General features: G+C 55.0%; 6 protein-coding genes across 6 annotated transcripts; 4 read left to right on the top strand and 2 right to left on the bottom strand.

Annotated features, from left to right (window-relative positions):
• Positions 1–452: 452 nt before the first annotated feature.
• Positions 453–1,175, top strand: A1O7_06884 (uncharacterized protein; the record flags this gene model as incomplete). Its single annotated transcript, XM_007760884.1, has 1 exon — positions 453–1,175. One exon carries the CDS (start codon positions 453–455, stop codon positions 1,173–1,175), a length of 723 nt encoding a protein of 240 aa, XP_007759074.1.
• Positions 1,176–2,047: 872 nt separating this feature from the next.
• On the top strand, positions 2,048–3,376 carry A1O7_06883 (uncharacterized protein; the record flags this gene model as incomplete). Its single annotated transcript, XM_007760883.1, has 1 exon — positions 2,048–3,376. The coding sequence occupies one exon, from the start codon at positions 2,048–2,050 to the stop codon at positions 3,374–3,376; it is 1,329 nt and encodes a 442-aa protein (XP_007759073.1).
• A 1,214-nt stretch (positions 3,377–4,590) lies between these two features.
• Positions 4,591–5,942, top strand: A1O7_06882 (uncharacterized protein; the record flags this gene model as incomplete). Its single annotated transcript, XM_007760882.1, has 2 exons — positions 4,591–4,603; positions 4,660–5,942. The coding sequence occupies 2 exons, from the start codon at positions 4,591–4,593 to the stop codon at positions 5,940–5,942; spliced, it is 1,296 nt and encodes a 431-aa protein (XP_007759072.1).
• A 1,541-nt stretch (positions 5,943–7,483) lies between these two features.
• Positions 7,484–8,482, top strand: A1O7_06881 (uncharacterized protein; the record flags this gene model as incomplete). Its single annotated transcript, XM_007760881.1, has 2 exons — positions 7,484–7,931; positions 8,037–8,482. 2 exons carry the CDS (start codon positions 7,484–7,486, stop codon positions 8,480–8,482), a joined length of 894 nt encoding a protein of 297 aa, XP_007759071.1.
• An 841-nt stretch (positions 8,483–9,323) lies between these two features.
• A1O7_06880 (uncharacterized protein) lies at positions 9,324–10,528 on the bottom strand (the record flags this gene model as incomplete). Its single annotated transcript, XM_007760880.1, has 2 exons — positions 9,324–9,626; positions 9,710–10,528. The coding sequence occupies 2 exons, from the start codon at positions 10,526–10,528 to the stop codon at positions 9,324–9,326; spliced, it is 1,122 nt and encodes a 373-aa protein (XP_007759070.1).
• Positions 10,529–11,471: 943 nt separating this feature from the next.
• A1O7_06879 (uncharacterized protein) lies at positions 11,472–14,277 on the bottom strand (the record flags this gene model as incomplete). The annotated part of the gene is made up of 6 exons (XM_007760879.1): positions 11,472–12,198; positions 12,308–12,760; positions 12,839–13,492; positions 13,552–13,757; positions 13,806–14,135; positions 14,197–14,277. 6 exons carry the CDS (start codon positions 14,275–14,277, stop codon positions 11,472–11,474), a joined length of 2,451 nt encoding a protein of 816 aa, XP_007759069.1.
• Positions 14,278–14,966: the final 689 nt, after the last annotated feature.

The following is a 14,966-nucleotide window of genomic DNA, read 5'->3' as shown; positions in this document are numbered from 1 at the left end:
CTGTGGTCCGTTCCATCGTGGCAAGGAAGTAGGTTCGGGGATGCATGTTAGACTTCGCACTATCCCTTCCACCATCTGCAACTACCGTGTAGTGCAAGGTACTGTATACGACAATGGAATGGGTCCGCCGTCCCGTGGCTCGTGGCACGCTTCCGCCAATGTCGCCTGTCGTCGCTTCGGAGTAGAGCGATGCTACAGTAATAATGCCGCTGGAGTCTCTCCGCTGGCCTGTCGCACACTATTCACGACCGTCCCAATAAAGGAGGCGCAAGCCTCTACCGTAGGCGAGAGTCCCGTCGTGTTTTTGCCGGTCATCATCCACGAGGTCCCTAGGGGATCACAGAGCACAGACACTACACGTCTTTACGGTTTTGTACCAACGACGACGACGGCGACAGGAACAGCCACACACTCGGGAATCGTATCACTGCTACGCTGCTCCCTGCAGGATCATGTCCACGGCGGGGTCCCAAGCGGGCCTGGAGACGTTCGACGCCCTCAACATCGACTATGAAAAGGCCTACCACGACAACCCCTTCAAAGTGGCCTGCGTCAAGGCGGCCATATCGATGCTGCCGCCCGGATCGCGGGTCCTAGACGTAGGCTGCGGCACAGGCATGCCCGTCTCGGAACTTTTATCGGCTGCCGGCCTCGAGGTGTTTGGCTTCGACATCTCGCCCAAGATGGTCCACTACGCGCAGTCGCGCGTCAAGGGCACCTTCGTCGTGTCCGACATGCTCGAGTATCAGCCCGTGGGTGTCTTGGCGGGCGTGTTCATCATCTTCGCGCACCTCCAGCTCTCGTATGCCGATTTCCACGCCGCGGCGTACAAGTTCGCCCAGGCGCTGCAGCCGGGCGGGATCCTCGTGCTGGGACAGATGCCCGCGGACAAGTACGTGCGGGCGGAGTCGGACTGGGGGGATGCCACCAAGACGTATGTCGAGGACTATGACGCGCCGTTTATGGGGGAAATGTTGCCGACGCTGGCGCTGAGTGCGGAGGGCCAGCTTGAATTTTTGAGATCGATGGGGTTGGAGATCGTTAGTGACAAGATCGATACGTTCCAGCCGAATAATCCGAAGTGTTTGCCGGAAGAGCAGCAGTATATCATTGCGCGGAGGCCCGACGGGAGGCCTTTATCGCCGCCGAAGCCGCTTCCTAAGACAACGAGCTAGAGTGGGGAATGAGGACGGACGACGAATATGATGTGTTGTGGTAGCAAGATTTCGAAGGGGATGCCCGGTATGGCTTGGACAGCGCCGGTGTCAAGACTGTGATCTGTTGTTGCCATCTACTGTACCTGACCAGCTCAGCAAAAGAAACTTTGTGCCTGACCGCCTCTTGTTCAATAGCCTCACAGGCACAGCTCCGATAGTCGACCCAAGCACTATTCACGTAAATAATATGCAGGTGTTGGTGTTTCACTGGACAAAGTCGGCTATGTGCATTGACCGTGGTGATGCGATGCCTCTTACATCTCCGGCTGGGCCTTTCGAGATACGTAATACTGGAGTGACCATGAATGAACCTTGAGCACTGGACGTGCCTGGGCCGAGGCGGGCAAAGCGAATCACTTGACCATGGCGTGGCACGCCGTTAGAGATCACGCCACATTCGAGATAATCAAGGCACTCCGTACTGGATAATGTACTCCGTACGAAACTCCCGCTTCGTCCTTCGTTGCTGTATGACTTGCATACGCGAAACCGGGGAGGAAGATGCTGCATCTATCCCGCGGCCCTTGACTGGTGAAGGAACCTCTGGGGGACCGGCCCTGCTTCTGCTTCTGCCAGTCGCAGTGCAGCTGCGTGCGCTATTCTTGGGCCAGCAGCTCTTGGCTGTGATCCCATCGTGTGATGGAAAAAGCAATGCAGTCGCATCCGCTTTGGGCCTGTTGCCCACGCGCCTGGCGTTGGGCGAGTTCGGATCTTTCGTTCGACTTCACGCCATCGTCGTGTAACCTCTCTGCGCTTGAAGAGGAAACCTCGCAGTCTGTTTAATTGCTGCGCCACGCTCCGCAGGATCATCAAGATGCCCCTGGCGGTCAATGGAGCCATCCTCGAGGAAGGCACTGGTGCATGTCAAGAAGGAGTTGGTGTCGATCGAGCCAAAGGGCACGCCGCCGGCCGACAAGCGGCATGACGAAAAGGCCAAACCTCGCGGCGCCAAAGCGTTCAAAGACCTGACGCCCGAAGAGAAGCTGCTCGAGATCGTGCGCCACAGCCTACGGCCATTCTCGGATCGTCTTGATCCTTTCGCCGCCTTGCCCGTGACGCTCGACCGCTTCCAGGAGCACCTCATCAGCTTCTACTTGCTATACTATCCCAAGGCGACGTACGGGTTCAGCCCGCGACTGCGCCCGCACCCCGTCGCCAGCAACTTCTCCATCGCGCTGACCACGCCGGCATGTTTCCAGGTCATCATGGCGCGCTCGGCGCTGTACCGCATCTCGCTGAACAAGTACGCTAGTGAGGCGGAGAGGTCGTCTCTTGAACTGGCTGTAATGCGGCACAAGGGGGAGGCATTGAAGTTGGTACGTGTGTTGAGCAGCAAACTGACACCCAAACGCAAGGATGATCTGCTCGCCTCGATCATCAGCCTGGGCACCTTTGACCGGCGGTCTGGGTCTGAAGAAGCGGCAGGCTTGCACTATCAAGCGGTGCGGCGCATCCTGAAGTCGACGGGCGGTCCGCTGGCCGTGAACTCGGTGCTCCTGTCGCGCGTCATGTGCTTCTTCGAATGCATCTACGGCACCAGTCCCGAAAGCTATATCTGGGACGACTCCGACGTGCAGAGACTTGTCCACGGCCTGAACGGCTTTCTCAAGAAGCTGCGAGAATTCTGGCAGTCCCTCTCGACCATCAACGCTTTGACTGCGCAACTTGTCGGCGACAATAGTGGACGGCACAAAGAGGCAGAACCACGACCCATCCACTCGTTCGGCATTCGGGAAGGCTCAACACTGCTTGGTCTCGTCTCCAGACAACCTCCACCATCCGCGGAACTCACGCAGCAACGCCGCCTGGAAATGATTTTCCAGCTCACCTGCCTCCTCACCCTCGGGATGATCACCATGGATCTCGCCAACGACTTCCGCGCCCTGCAGGCGTACATGGACAGTCTGCACGCGTCTATTGAGAAGCTCCAGCTGGCGGGCCTGAGTTGCAACAACGCTATGTGGCAGATTCAGGTCAATGACCACAGTGAACCCCATAGTCGGCGGATATGGCGGGCCGCCAGCTTTGCCTGGGTCATGAAACATTGCACCTACAGTGTTCAGTTGACGCTCAAGGAGTGGCTGCTTGCCTTTTTCACCGGGAAGCCTGTCCAGAAGCCGTACCGGCTAGATGCGTTCCATTTCAGCTACGCTGGCTGATGGGATGCGTGAGGTCAAAGTACGTACGAACCTACTGTGCACGGGTCCAGATGGCAGATCACAAAGATAGCGACGTCGACATCGACACCGACATCGAACCGGCCGAGTTTGAGGTCCAGTCATCCCCAGCAAAAGGAGACGGTGAGAAAGTCTGCTCGTGGACTGCACCGCCCGGTTGAGGTAGCAATTATATATGTAGTCCCCGCAGGCGTATGAACGTTGTACGGACAACGCTTTAGCGCATCGTCTTCATATCGATAGAGGGTTCGCGTTGATACGCCTATCGCATGACGACCTGTCATCCACCTGTGCCTGTGCGCGATTTTGCTTGCTTTTTGAGTGTGACCTCGCATGCCAAACGAGGAGCTTGACGCGAGAGCCGAAACAAGGCGCGAGAGAAACGGGCGGCGGATTGCCAATCAGGGCCGCCCACCTGCGCCCCTCACGCCCCCTGGAGCTGAAAGCGGCTAGGCCAAGGACGCACGAGACGGTTAGTGACAGCCGTGGCTCTGGCCGCGTACCGTAGATGAGAACTGGGCAGCTGCGTTCGTTGTGCTGTGTAGGCAGTGCTATGTTGGCAGTGCGATGTACCTGGTATTGTGCCTGGCTCGCTGGGCGAGCATCGACCCCGGCCCATACACGCACTGGGTACCTACTACGAGGTGTCAACACACAACTCTAGCATCGACTATCCTCCCCACAAGGAACAAAGACATCGCGACGCGTGACGCCATGCACAAAGAACCGCAATACTGAGGGCGAGGCATCGGCTCCTCCGCCCTTAATTTCTCGTGGCGCCATCCAACCAACCTCGCCTCCACCGTCTTGTGATCCCTGACTCAGTCGTCAGCCGCAGCTTACCGATCCTTCATCCGCCTCCCTTCCTCATCCCACCACACCACACCAGTGTCGTTCGTGGAATGTGTTCTATTGTTCCATAACATCAGCGAGGCACAAGCAGACCTTCTGCGTTCCCGAGAGACTGTTCTCTCACGCATTCTTCCTGCGCTATGTCACTGTAACGGGATGAATCCCTTGCATTCGCACCTGTACTTTTGAGCTGATTGCTCGGTCACTCGTTAACACGCCCTTACGGTTGTCACTCATTCACCAAGAAGTCACTCACTTTGCGCCTCATTCCATTTTTTTATACTCCTATTCCAATCTTCTACTCATCATTCTATCCGACATCGACAGCAGCTACCCCGCAAACGATGGCTTCGAAAGGTATGAGCATTGGTGGATCAAAGCCAGGCAGCGAGGAACTAACAAAGCCTCCACAGACACACTTTCCACCGTCTACGGTGTTCCCACGAAATACGCCTCCCTTCTTACCCTCGTCGTCCAGAACTCGTCGCTGGTTCTGTTGATGCGATATTCCCGAATCCTACCTGGGCCGAGATACTTGAGCTCGACCGCAGTCGTACTTTCAGAAGTCCTCAAATGCCTAATATGCCTATCAGTCCACATCAATGAACAACGACATCAGTACCGCTATTCACAACTCCCGACCCTCTCCGACGATCCGAACACTTCCGCTAGCCAACCCGGTTATAGCTTGAAGCACCTATGGAGCGACATCTTCAGCGTCAAGAGTGGCTTCTTCAAGCTTCTCGTACCGGCCATCCTTTATACCTTGCAGAACAACTTGCAGTTTGTTGCTGCCACCAACCTCGATGCCGCGACCTTCCAGGTCACGTATCAGTGCAAAATCTTGACCACGGCATTGTTTGCAGTCTTGATGCTTGGTCAGACCCTGTCGGCGAAGAAGTGGCTGGCGCTGGTCATTCTCACGGCCGGCGTTTCGTGCGTACAAATTCCCTCTGGAACGACCAAGACCACCGCGCAGCAAGGGAACTACATGGTGGGGATATTGGCCGTTGCCGTCGCCTGTGTTTGCTCGGGGTTTGCGGGCGTCTACTTCGAGAAGGTGCTGAAGAACGGCCAGAGCTCGTCAATCTGGGTTCGCAACGTTCAGCTGAGTGTTGGATGTTTGGGGATTGCGCTCTTCGGCACGTTTGTGTGGGATGGCCAAGCAATCCGCCAACATGGCTTCTTCCAGGGCTATAGCCCCGTGGTCTTTGCCACGGTCTGCGTGCAAGCTGCAGGTGGTCTGATCGTGGCCATGGTCATCAAGTATGCCGACAACATTCTCAAGGGCTTCGCGACCTCGCTCTCGATCATCCTGTCAACTGTCGCCTCGGTGTTCATCTTCAACTTTGTTCCGACAATATACTTCCTGTTCGGCTCGATATTGGTATTCCTCGCTACATACTTGTACAGCATGCCAGACGCACCCGAGCCGGTGGAAAGCAGCCACGTCAACATGCAAGAAAAGAACCCAATACTTGTCGTCGACGACTATGATGTGGCAGAAGGATTGGGATTGAAGAACATCCCCAGACCCTTCCGGGACGAGAGTGACCTTGAATCGGGTGACGAGATGGGTCGAGACAGCATTAGTGTGTATGAGGCAGATGACGGCACATATTCTCGCAACTTTTCACCCTCTCTGATTGGGACTCCTCGGACCGACAAACAGCCTGAGCTGGATTATGTTAGCTAAAGCACACGACATCAGTATTGTGATAGCGTCACATTACAGCTGTCTGTTGGAGGCAGAGTCTGACTAGCGACTTTAGCACGTACCATTGGAGTTCTCGATTTCGGGTTCCTTGTCTAACACCTGATTTGGCGGGTTTTCCGCGCAACGAGGACGGGACATCAGCGTCAACGGCGCTTTCCACGAGTTACGACTTGAATAGAATTCTCAAGCAGGACGGGCGGCATTATAGGAAGATTGGATATGACTTGACTTATCATTATCGTTCAGATGTGTAGGAGATACAGAACCATTGAAATTATGATACCAAGTTAAACTTCGCGATTACACGATTGGAACGTTCACCGAACGTAGTTGTAAAGAGAATTGACAAGTTTAATGGAGTGGCTCGTTCACCACAGCGATGAGCCACTATCTGAGGCTGTTTTGGGTTTCTTTCCAGCACGGTGTACTGAGACGGTGGACTGCAGTTGCAAGGGAGAACTGACAATTTGAACCGAGTCGGTCATTCACAGTAGCGATGGCACCGTCTGAGGCTCAGCCGTCTTGGGTTTCCTTCCAGATACGGAGTAATCACGAGTAGGGTGTACTCCGTACTGTGACTCGAGATGAAGATCTGACAAACCCTACTTGGGGAATCTGCCGACCTATACTCCGTACTACGCGGATTAAGCAACATAAAGCGAAGCAAGCAACATGAGACGACGCAAAGTATGGCTGAATGCTTACACAGTAGATAGGGGCTTGCGGCACAGAAGCCATATGTACTCCGCGGAGTACGAGGTACGAGGCCCAACAATGGACGAATACCATGTCCAACCACAGGCAAGTAAACCGAGTACGGAATACGCGAGTACGCGTATCCAGAACGGCGGGGGCCCGCCCTCGTTTCCGCGAACGCATGCGGGACGCGGTTCCATGTTTCGACGTCCCTTTTCCTTTCTTTTCCGGGATTCTTCGTGTGGAGTACCGCGCTCTTCTTCGTCAGTACGCGCACAGCACGGTCACGGATGGATACGCGGGAACCCAATATACGGAAATGGTCCTGTGTGTCGTGTTTCTGGCTGGATATGCGGTACTTCGCGAGGATGCAGACCACGCGGCTGGCAAGACTGCACTGAGTTATCCACGCGGCAGATTGAAGATCCCGACCGGGATAGGAAAAGGAATGGCATGCAGACAGCGAGCTGGGGTATATGGGTCTTCTCAAGTCGGTGGGTACTGGGTCGACGTTCAGGCAGACGGATAAATTTGTTCGCAGTACGCGGGTAAGGTAGGTAGGTGGGTAGGTCAGTATATGTCCAGGCGATGGATCTGTCCTGTTGTTTCTCATGTCTTCGCCTACACTTCCGTACGTTCCTCATGTTCTGATCGGACTCACCAACTTCGTGTCCCTTCTCTACCTCTACACTTCGTTCTCGCGAGCACGTTTTGTACGCTCCTGCTGTTCTCTCCTCTCCTCTTCTCTTCACAAGGACGCGTTGCTCCCAATCTTTGCCTGCTCTTTGGAAATCAACAACTGCTACGCTACGCTCCGCGGGATCATGGCGCCCACGGCGTCAAACTCAACCGCGACCTCAACCTCCGACCCCGACCCCGACTTCAAACTCTACCACTACGACCCCTCCCTCGGGGCCGCCATCCTCTTCATCGCGCTCTTCCTCGCCGCCTCTTGCCTCCACCTCTACCAGCTCATCCGCACAAGGACATGGTTCTTCATCCCCTTTGTGGTGGGCGGCTTCTTCGAAGGCGTCGGCTACATCGGCCGCGCGATCGGCGCGCAGGAGACGCCCGACTGGAGCGTCGGCGCGTACGTCATCCAGTCGGTGCTGATCCTCGTGGCGGCCGCCCTCTTCGCCGCGAGCATCTACATGGAACTGGGCCGGATAATCAACCTCACGGACGGGGGCAGCCATTCGCTGATCAATACTAGATGGTTGACCAAGATCTTTGTCGCGGGGGATGTGTTTTCGTTTTTGATGCAGAGTTCTGGTACGTCGAGTTGTGCCCCTCGACCCTGTTACTGACCGCCGTGGGCGTTGGCATGGCATGGCGTCTACGATACAATGCAATACTAATACGTGCCACGCTCTCTAGGCGGCGGCATCATGGCCAGCGGAGGCGAAGGCTCGATGGAACGAGGCGAGAACATCATTATCGGCGGCTTGGTCCTGCAGATCATCTTCTTCACCTTCTTCATCGTCGTGGCGTCGGTGTTCCACTACCGCATGTCCAGGAGGCCCTCGCCGCGCGTGCTTTCCGATTTCACCATCGCGAGAGCCTGGAAGAAACACCTATACGTGCTTTACGGGGGAAGTTGGCTCATCCTGGTCCGTTCGGTGTTTCGACTGGTCGAGTACGCGCAGGGGAATGACGGGTATTTGCTCTCACACGAGTGGTTCCTCTATGTCTTTGACGCGGTGTTGATGCTTGCTACGATGCTGTTGTTTGCGTTCGTGCATCCTAGTGAGCTGAATGCTCTGTTGAAGGGCGGTAGAGGACGGGCCGTGAGGCGGATAGTCTCGGTTTACAGCTTGAAGTGAGCGTGACTTGCCATACAGATGGCAGAACAGATGGCCGTCTGTATGTACTGTGGCTCTGTGTGGTGAAGTGGTCGTAGTCCGGCAATGGATGGCTGGTATAAAAGATCTTGGGGATTATACGGACTACTCTTCAGATGGTACTTGGACGTGGTGATGGCGCTGTTCCGTTGTTTTGTCCCGGAAGGTAGATCAGAGCTTGGAGTCTGGAGTCGGGAACTCTTGCTTGAAGCCGGTGCTTTGTTTTGCTGATTGAATGACGAAGTAGTCGAAAAGAAAGCAGCAAAGCGCACTTCGCAGTATGCAGATAGGAAGTGATTGGTGTGGTCAAAGTCAGCTCTGTTACTCATTCCATTGATTGTCAAGTCGAGGCTTCAACTAGGAACCGAGCTCCTTGGGAATGGCCCTGGTGTTTGTGCTCACCACATACTCGGTATTGCTCAGCATCTGCTTACACTTCTCAAATGCAGTGCAATCTCCCCTGATTGTTGGATTCACGGCAATACCTGGGATACCGGAAAACCGATCTGGTGCTCCCTGATATGTACGTGTTAATGATGTGGGTTGTGCAGTGGGGTAGTACGTTGTACCTGCAAGTCAAGTGAGAATAAGAGGCTCGAGAAGGAAGCGCGTAACGCGCAAGGACCCTCCCCCCACCACATCATCCTCGGCATGAAGAGTGTCAGTGCCGTTCGGGTATTATCTAATCAATAGTTGAACGAACGCGAGCGAGAGAAACAGAGACGCAGACATCGCCCTGATTTCACATCTCCTCTGAAGTTCCCCCTATCCTGAAGCTCCTAAGGAGATCTTACCGCTCGGGCTGCATGGTAGGAGAAAGCTCTCAGGAGCCGAGGGCGAGGAGAGGATGTCCGTGGTACACCTCCTTGTACTCCCTGATTACGCCAACTTCAAACCGGGGCTCGTCCGAGCGTGGCCTTGCCGCCCAATGGGCCGTGGTGCGCATGATGTCCCCCGGCCCGAGCGTCTGAACGCGCCACCCGCTGTGGCCGAAGTCGTGGCACCGTGAATCATACCACATGTTCCTGGGACAAGGGGTCGCGGCGACCCACTCGTCGTACCACCATTCATCTTTGAGATTGGGAGTCTCGGCAACTCTGACGCCGCTCTTGTCCCAGATCACGTTCTGGATATGTATGCTCAGTTAGTTGGAGAGTGGTCTTCAGAGTACACCAAGTGCGTTTCACGGAAGGATATCGAAAACCGTACCGTGTGGATTCTCTGGTTCAGCAGGATCTTGGGCGCCACGATTCTGGGTCTCCTTAGACTGGCGCGGCATCCCTGCCGCTCGGTCACTTGGAGCCGATAGGTATACGGCGCGTGCACTGCGATGTTAGAGTCCAATAGCATGGCCACAGTCTCGTAGAATTGCTCGGTGTAGCCGTTGTTGAGATGCTGGAGGTGTACACTGCCGAGAAGTTCGACATTGTCGTCGGCTCGATATCGTCCGCTGCGATCGTAGAGGCATCGGTGGATGTGATCGATGATCGCGTCGGAGAAGTTGATCGTACTCCTGCTGTCGGTGAGATCCGGCTTCAAGTAGATGCGCTTCAGATTCGGGAAGCTGGTTTTGAAGTCCACGTTCAACTTGTCGAAGTGGCTCTTGGGACCACAGCAGGCCAGCCAATCCGAGGGAATGATGAAATCACCGATCTGTCCAAAGCATATCGAAGGCAGGTGGGAATTCATGAGGTGGTGGGTCTCGTACGTGATACTGGCCTTGGATAGGACGGATCTGATTTCGGGAAAGGCGCGCTTGCACAGCAGCGAAAGTGATACTCTATCGTTGTGCTGCTTGACGAACTCGCACCGACAACGCGGATCGGATAAGCCGCCACGGTTCGACGGGTTGGCTTCTTTCAGCGCATTCGGGCATTTCTTGTGCTTGTCGCAGTCGAAGCGGTACGGCCCTGCGAAATACCACCAGCGTTGGGGTATTGCATACTCCCAGATCTGAACCCGGATCTCTGCTGGCAGTGTCATGAGTGTAAGCGGTCTGGAAGTGTTGTAGTCGTAGCTGGTCGACATCGCGCATAGCACACGCTGTTTCGCAGCTGAAGCATGGAAAGTCCAGATTTAAAATGTTTTCAAGTGCAAAGTTAGAAGAGGACGACAGTGCCATTCCGGGTCTCGCCACATCGAGGATACAGGCATATGCACGGGTAGAACTAAAAGCAGACATGAAGATATGGTAGACCACTTAGAAGGTCGTACCACCTTGGGAGCCTTCACGTTTCACCACTTACTAAGCACCTTGTCGACCAGAACATTTCTGACTCTTGTGGTGCCGGTGGCAGTTTACGCGGCGGAATATGCATTTGATTGCTTGTCTGAATTCGCACGTCTTGGACCACCGGAACAAAGGAACAGAGTGTAGAGGGTTTCAGGCGGTATTGAGCCAAGGCCACAGGTGTAGACATGATATGCAGTGCTGAGAGTGGTCTGAAGAGGCGAAAGTGAAAGTGAGAAAATAAGAAAGTGAACACGCCAGAAGAAAACGTGAGTTCCTGCAGTCGCTCCTTCAGGTGATGGTTTGTCTTGGCTTTAGTTCCAGATCAGTAGTCTTCACTTCTCCGTCACTCTTCGCTTATGGACTGACTACTCTGTATTCTTTGCAAACATCCACGCGTTTGCCGACAGCTCCCTATTCTTTCTTTGCCTCCGATTGCTGGTATTCTTTGACATTGCCTTCGGCCTGTGCACAATACCAGGACCATAGATCTCAAGGTTCACAGGCTACTGGAGGCTCAAAGCTGCCTCTAATGGCGATTAGCCATACCACAACCGCATGCTTCATGGACATTACGGACACATCATCTGAGCCGGGCCACAATCATATCGCCATATCCGATCCGCAAATGATTGCGATCACAATTGGCATTATCAGCAAGTTCGAGAGGTGAGATACTTCGAAGCAAACCATAGACAAGTTTTGAGAACTGATTCACTTCTCCAGTCAATATTCCACGTGTCATGACCAAAGCTCGACAAGATTCTCATCAGAATCGAAGCCAAAGGGCAAAGTCCCCAGCCAAGCAAAGTCAATCTGATCATCGAGGTAGAGGCTGGGCCACTCTCCTTCTGGTCCGCTCCACGTGCTTATGCTGTGCGGCTGTTCTTGGACCGGCGCCAAGGCCTCAGTGTTGAGGTCTACTCTGACGCCGCCGCCGCCGACGGCCATCTGATATCTTGCGGAGCCTTCTACAGGCTGTTGGGATTGTGGCGCGACTGATGTTGATGTTTGAGCCCGAGCCTGAGCGCGAGGAGCCGGGAAAAGGCTCCTCTCGCTCAGCTCGAGGAGTTTCAGTGAGCGGACAGCAGTGCGGTGCGTGGACTGGTATAACCGCAATGTGCCGAGGCACGGCTTCCAGAATGACGTACAGTCATTGCCACTGATGTTGCAGTGCCGGTCGAGCAGGAAGACCATGCCACAGGTGTACAGCCAGAAAATGACGTACCATGGTTCTGGAATGGCTTCGAGGTACGCCCGGTGAACCCATTCAAGAAGCAGCACCAGTTCCTGGGCATTTTTGATACACATGTGTACTCCATGATCGACCAACGCGCAACCTAGAGCCGAGGAGATGTTCTCATCGTCACTTCCTGCGTCATGTCCTTTTCTGCTTCGAAGACCAACTCCAGGTTGGGCGTGATGCAGGAGGATCGGCCGAAAGAGAAGGATGTGCGCATAGAGATGACTGCGAGCATACCAAACCAAAGTCATGAGCGGATTGTCCGAGAATTGAGAATGGGGCGGAAGGGGGAAGGGGCGGGGAACGGGAGTCTGATGGCTAGTTATGCACTCACCGAGCACGCAGCGCGACAGCTTGCACGTCGAATGCCGGCGTGAATGTTTCACCCTGGGAGAGCAGCTGCACGCTTGCCGGCACCCTCAGACACCACGGCAACGACGTCTCCCAGTCGCAGAGATCACCTTCAAGCTGGACGAGACTTCGAAAGTCCCCGTTCGCGATCTTTTGCATGAGATGCGGAGCTCTGAAAACCTCGATGCCAAACGATGTCGAGTCGGGTTGATGAGCGTCGTCGCTAGACGAGGTTTCATAAAGCGTCGAGGTGATCATGCTCAACGTGCGCTGGAGTCTGACCGAATACACGAACGAAGCAAGACCATTGTCTCTGGATGGTCTGGTCGGCGTCGGAGCTTCCTCGGATTCGACGGATCTCGGGGGTAGTAGCTGCAGCTGTTCAGCAAGCGTGTCGGCGATCATGGCTGGACGGCCGTAAGTCGTTGATAAGGTGCTGATATACAGTATACAGAGTCAGCCAAGCCCGAACGAAGATCCATGTTCGCAAAAGGGGTCGAGTCTGTCTTCATACCGATCCATCATCACGCATCCAGCCCATAGTCGGCATCGCACACAGGAGAGCGTGTCATGGGAACGAGACCGCCTGCCCACATCCACACAGGTCGTGCCTTCGATTCTATGGCTGCCTCGATTGTGTAGGCCAAGGCCTTGGGCCAGCCTGATGGAGACGCCAACTAGATTCCAACAAGCGCCAGTAAGCTCTGTGGAGCTTTGAAGGTAGATACTTGCGTACAGCATGGCCTGGATGAACTGGAGGTTTGGACGGTTGAATATATCAAAATCCAGCTCTAACAACGTCTTGCTCCGTTGCCAGTAGAATTCGCCACGATGAGCCTGCGATAGGCCCGTGTTGGGTGTATCACAGCTGCAACTGACTGCAAAGACGGCGTTCAGAAGAATGTGAAACCTCCGGGAGTCGGGCACTTTGTCCTGCTGGAGGCGACGACCGGCGTGCTCGGTATACGACGACTCGATCACCGTCGAAGATGTCAACGCCTCCAATGGACTGGACGACCAGACGTCGTTGTACTGACGGCAGAAATGGTCACGGTCGAGGAACGGGTAGAGCGGATAGACCTTCTTCCAGAATCTGTCAAGAAGGGCATCGGCTTCCTTTCGCGGCGGGACGCTGTACTCTTCGCTGGGCACCACCGTTGGCAGAGCTCTGCCGTGCATGGATTAGCGGCACAGATCCTCAAAGCCCGAACTCCTAGAGTTGCACACCTTCTAGCTGGCTGTGTGGCGGTTCTGGAACTTTGGCCCGGCGAGGGAACCGGCTTGGAGCTGACCAGAATCTTCTGGACATGGGCAACAAATGACAGAGTCGACGACTTTCCGAAATAGCCTATCTCTTCAGCGTCAAGGTCCGTCAGTTCCGTCATATCACCAGGAACGGCACCCATGCCATCGACACGATCACTAATTGCGTCCTGACCCGTTAGCAGTGGTGGGAGAAAAGTCTCGACCGTTTTGCGTACCGAGTTCGCCAGGGAGGAGAGGGCCTTCTGCGAGACTTCATTCTTGTCGATTCGATGATCAAGTCCAATGTCAAGCTCGCAGTTTCGCCCTTGATTTACACTAGAAGCCCTTTGCAATGCCGACAGACGGCTCGGTTGATGAGAGCCGTGCTCTTCGTCAGCCTGGACCTGGACCTGTAATTCCGTGCCGGGCAAAGATGGTTCGAACGACTCCCAATCCGACTTTGTGGTCGCTAGGGATGGTCCGGCGTTGATGCTAGCTGTCGAAGGAGCGTGGAAGGGTGTTTTCCTGCCTTCCAATTCAACTAGTCGACGCTCTAGCAGTTCGATCTGTCTGATTTCTAGCTCAGTATGGGCGCGACTTCGCCAACGTCAAGCAGAGACCGATTACCTTAGAGCTTGTGATTTCCGACTTCCTGGTCTCTCGTACACACAGTTGGCGTGGATGCTGCGGTGCGAACAGGTGCCACATGTTGGCCTGGCGCCATCGCATTTGCGCTTGTCCCGCCGGCAGCTCTCGCCTTGAACATGCGACGCGAACGGTTAGTCGGCAATCAAGCCGCATGCCTCATGGTGGATGAATCTTCTCTTACAGGCAAGCACTCCGCGTTTCCGAGCTTTGGGTTGATCGCCACGATGCGGAGTCATTCTTCCTTTGCTGGCTCGTGCGGACCAATTGTGCCAGGGTTGAGTGTAGCATCAAAGGAGTAGCTGACCATGGAAAGGTTTGCGGGATCTCTGCTTGCCAGAGGGGCTGCGGGCCATATTTGTAAGTCAACATCCGAACGTGGTCCTGATCTTTTCCCCAGTGTTCGGCACAGATCCAGATCCAGATCCAGCGAGGCGGAGCGACGGAGACCTATGAGGCCACGCCATGATCTCAGTGGCCAGGGTAGAGGGAATAGATTGAACTTCTGGGGCAAGTCGCGGGGGCGGGGTGCAGGGCGGGACAGCACCCCAGCGCAGCCCCGGGTCTCTTGGCCCTGGCCGTGGCGTCAACCTTGCGGCATTTCTTTCCCGACAACCACATGATTTGCGGCTATGGCGGCCCGCAAAGGACGCCGTGGTGGTCTGTACAGAGAACGTATACGCCATTCTCGCGGACAGGCATTGCGGTCATGGTGAATCGCCATGAAAGTGATTCCGCTATCGCCATAGAGG

This window comes from Cladophialophora yegresii, assembly GCF_000585515.1.
Source record: "Cladophialophora yegresii CBS 114405 chromosome Unknown aczIN-supercont1.5, whole genome shotgun sequence".
NCBI classification, from domain to species: Eukaryota; Fungi; Ascomycota; class Eurotiomycetes; order Chaetothyriales; family Herpotrichiellaceae; genus Cladophialophora; species Cladophialophora yegresii.
The sequence above is the reverse complement of the archived record's forward strand: the minus strand, read 5'-3'. Positions and strand labels throughout refer to the sequence as shown.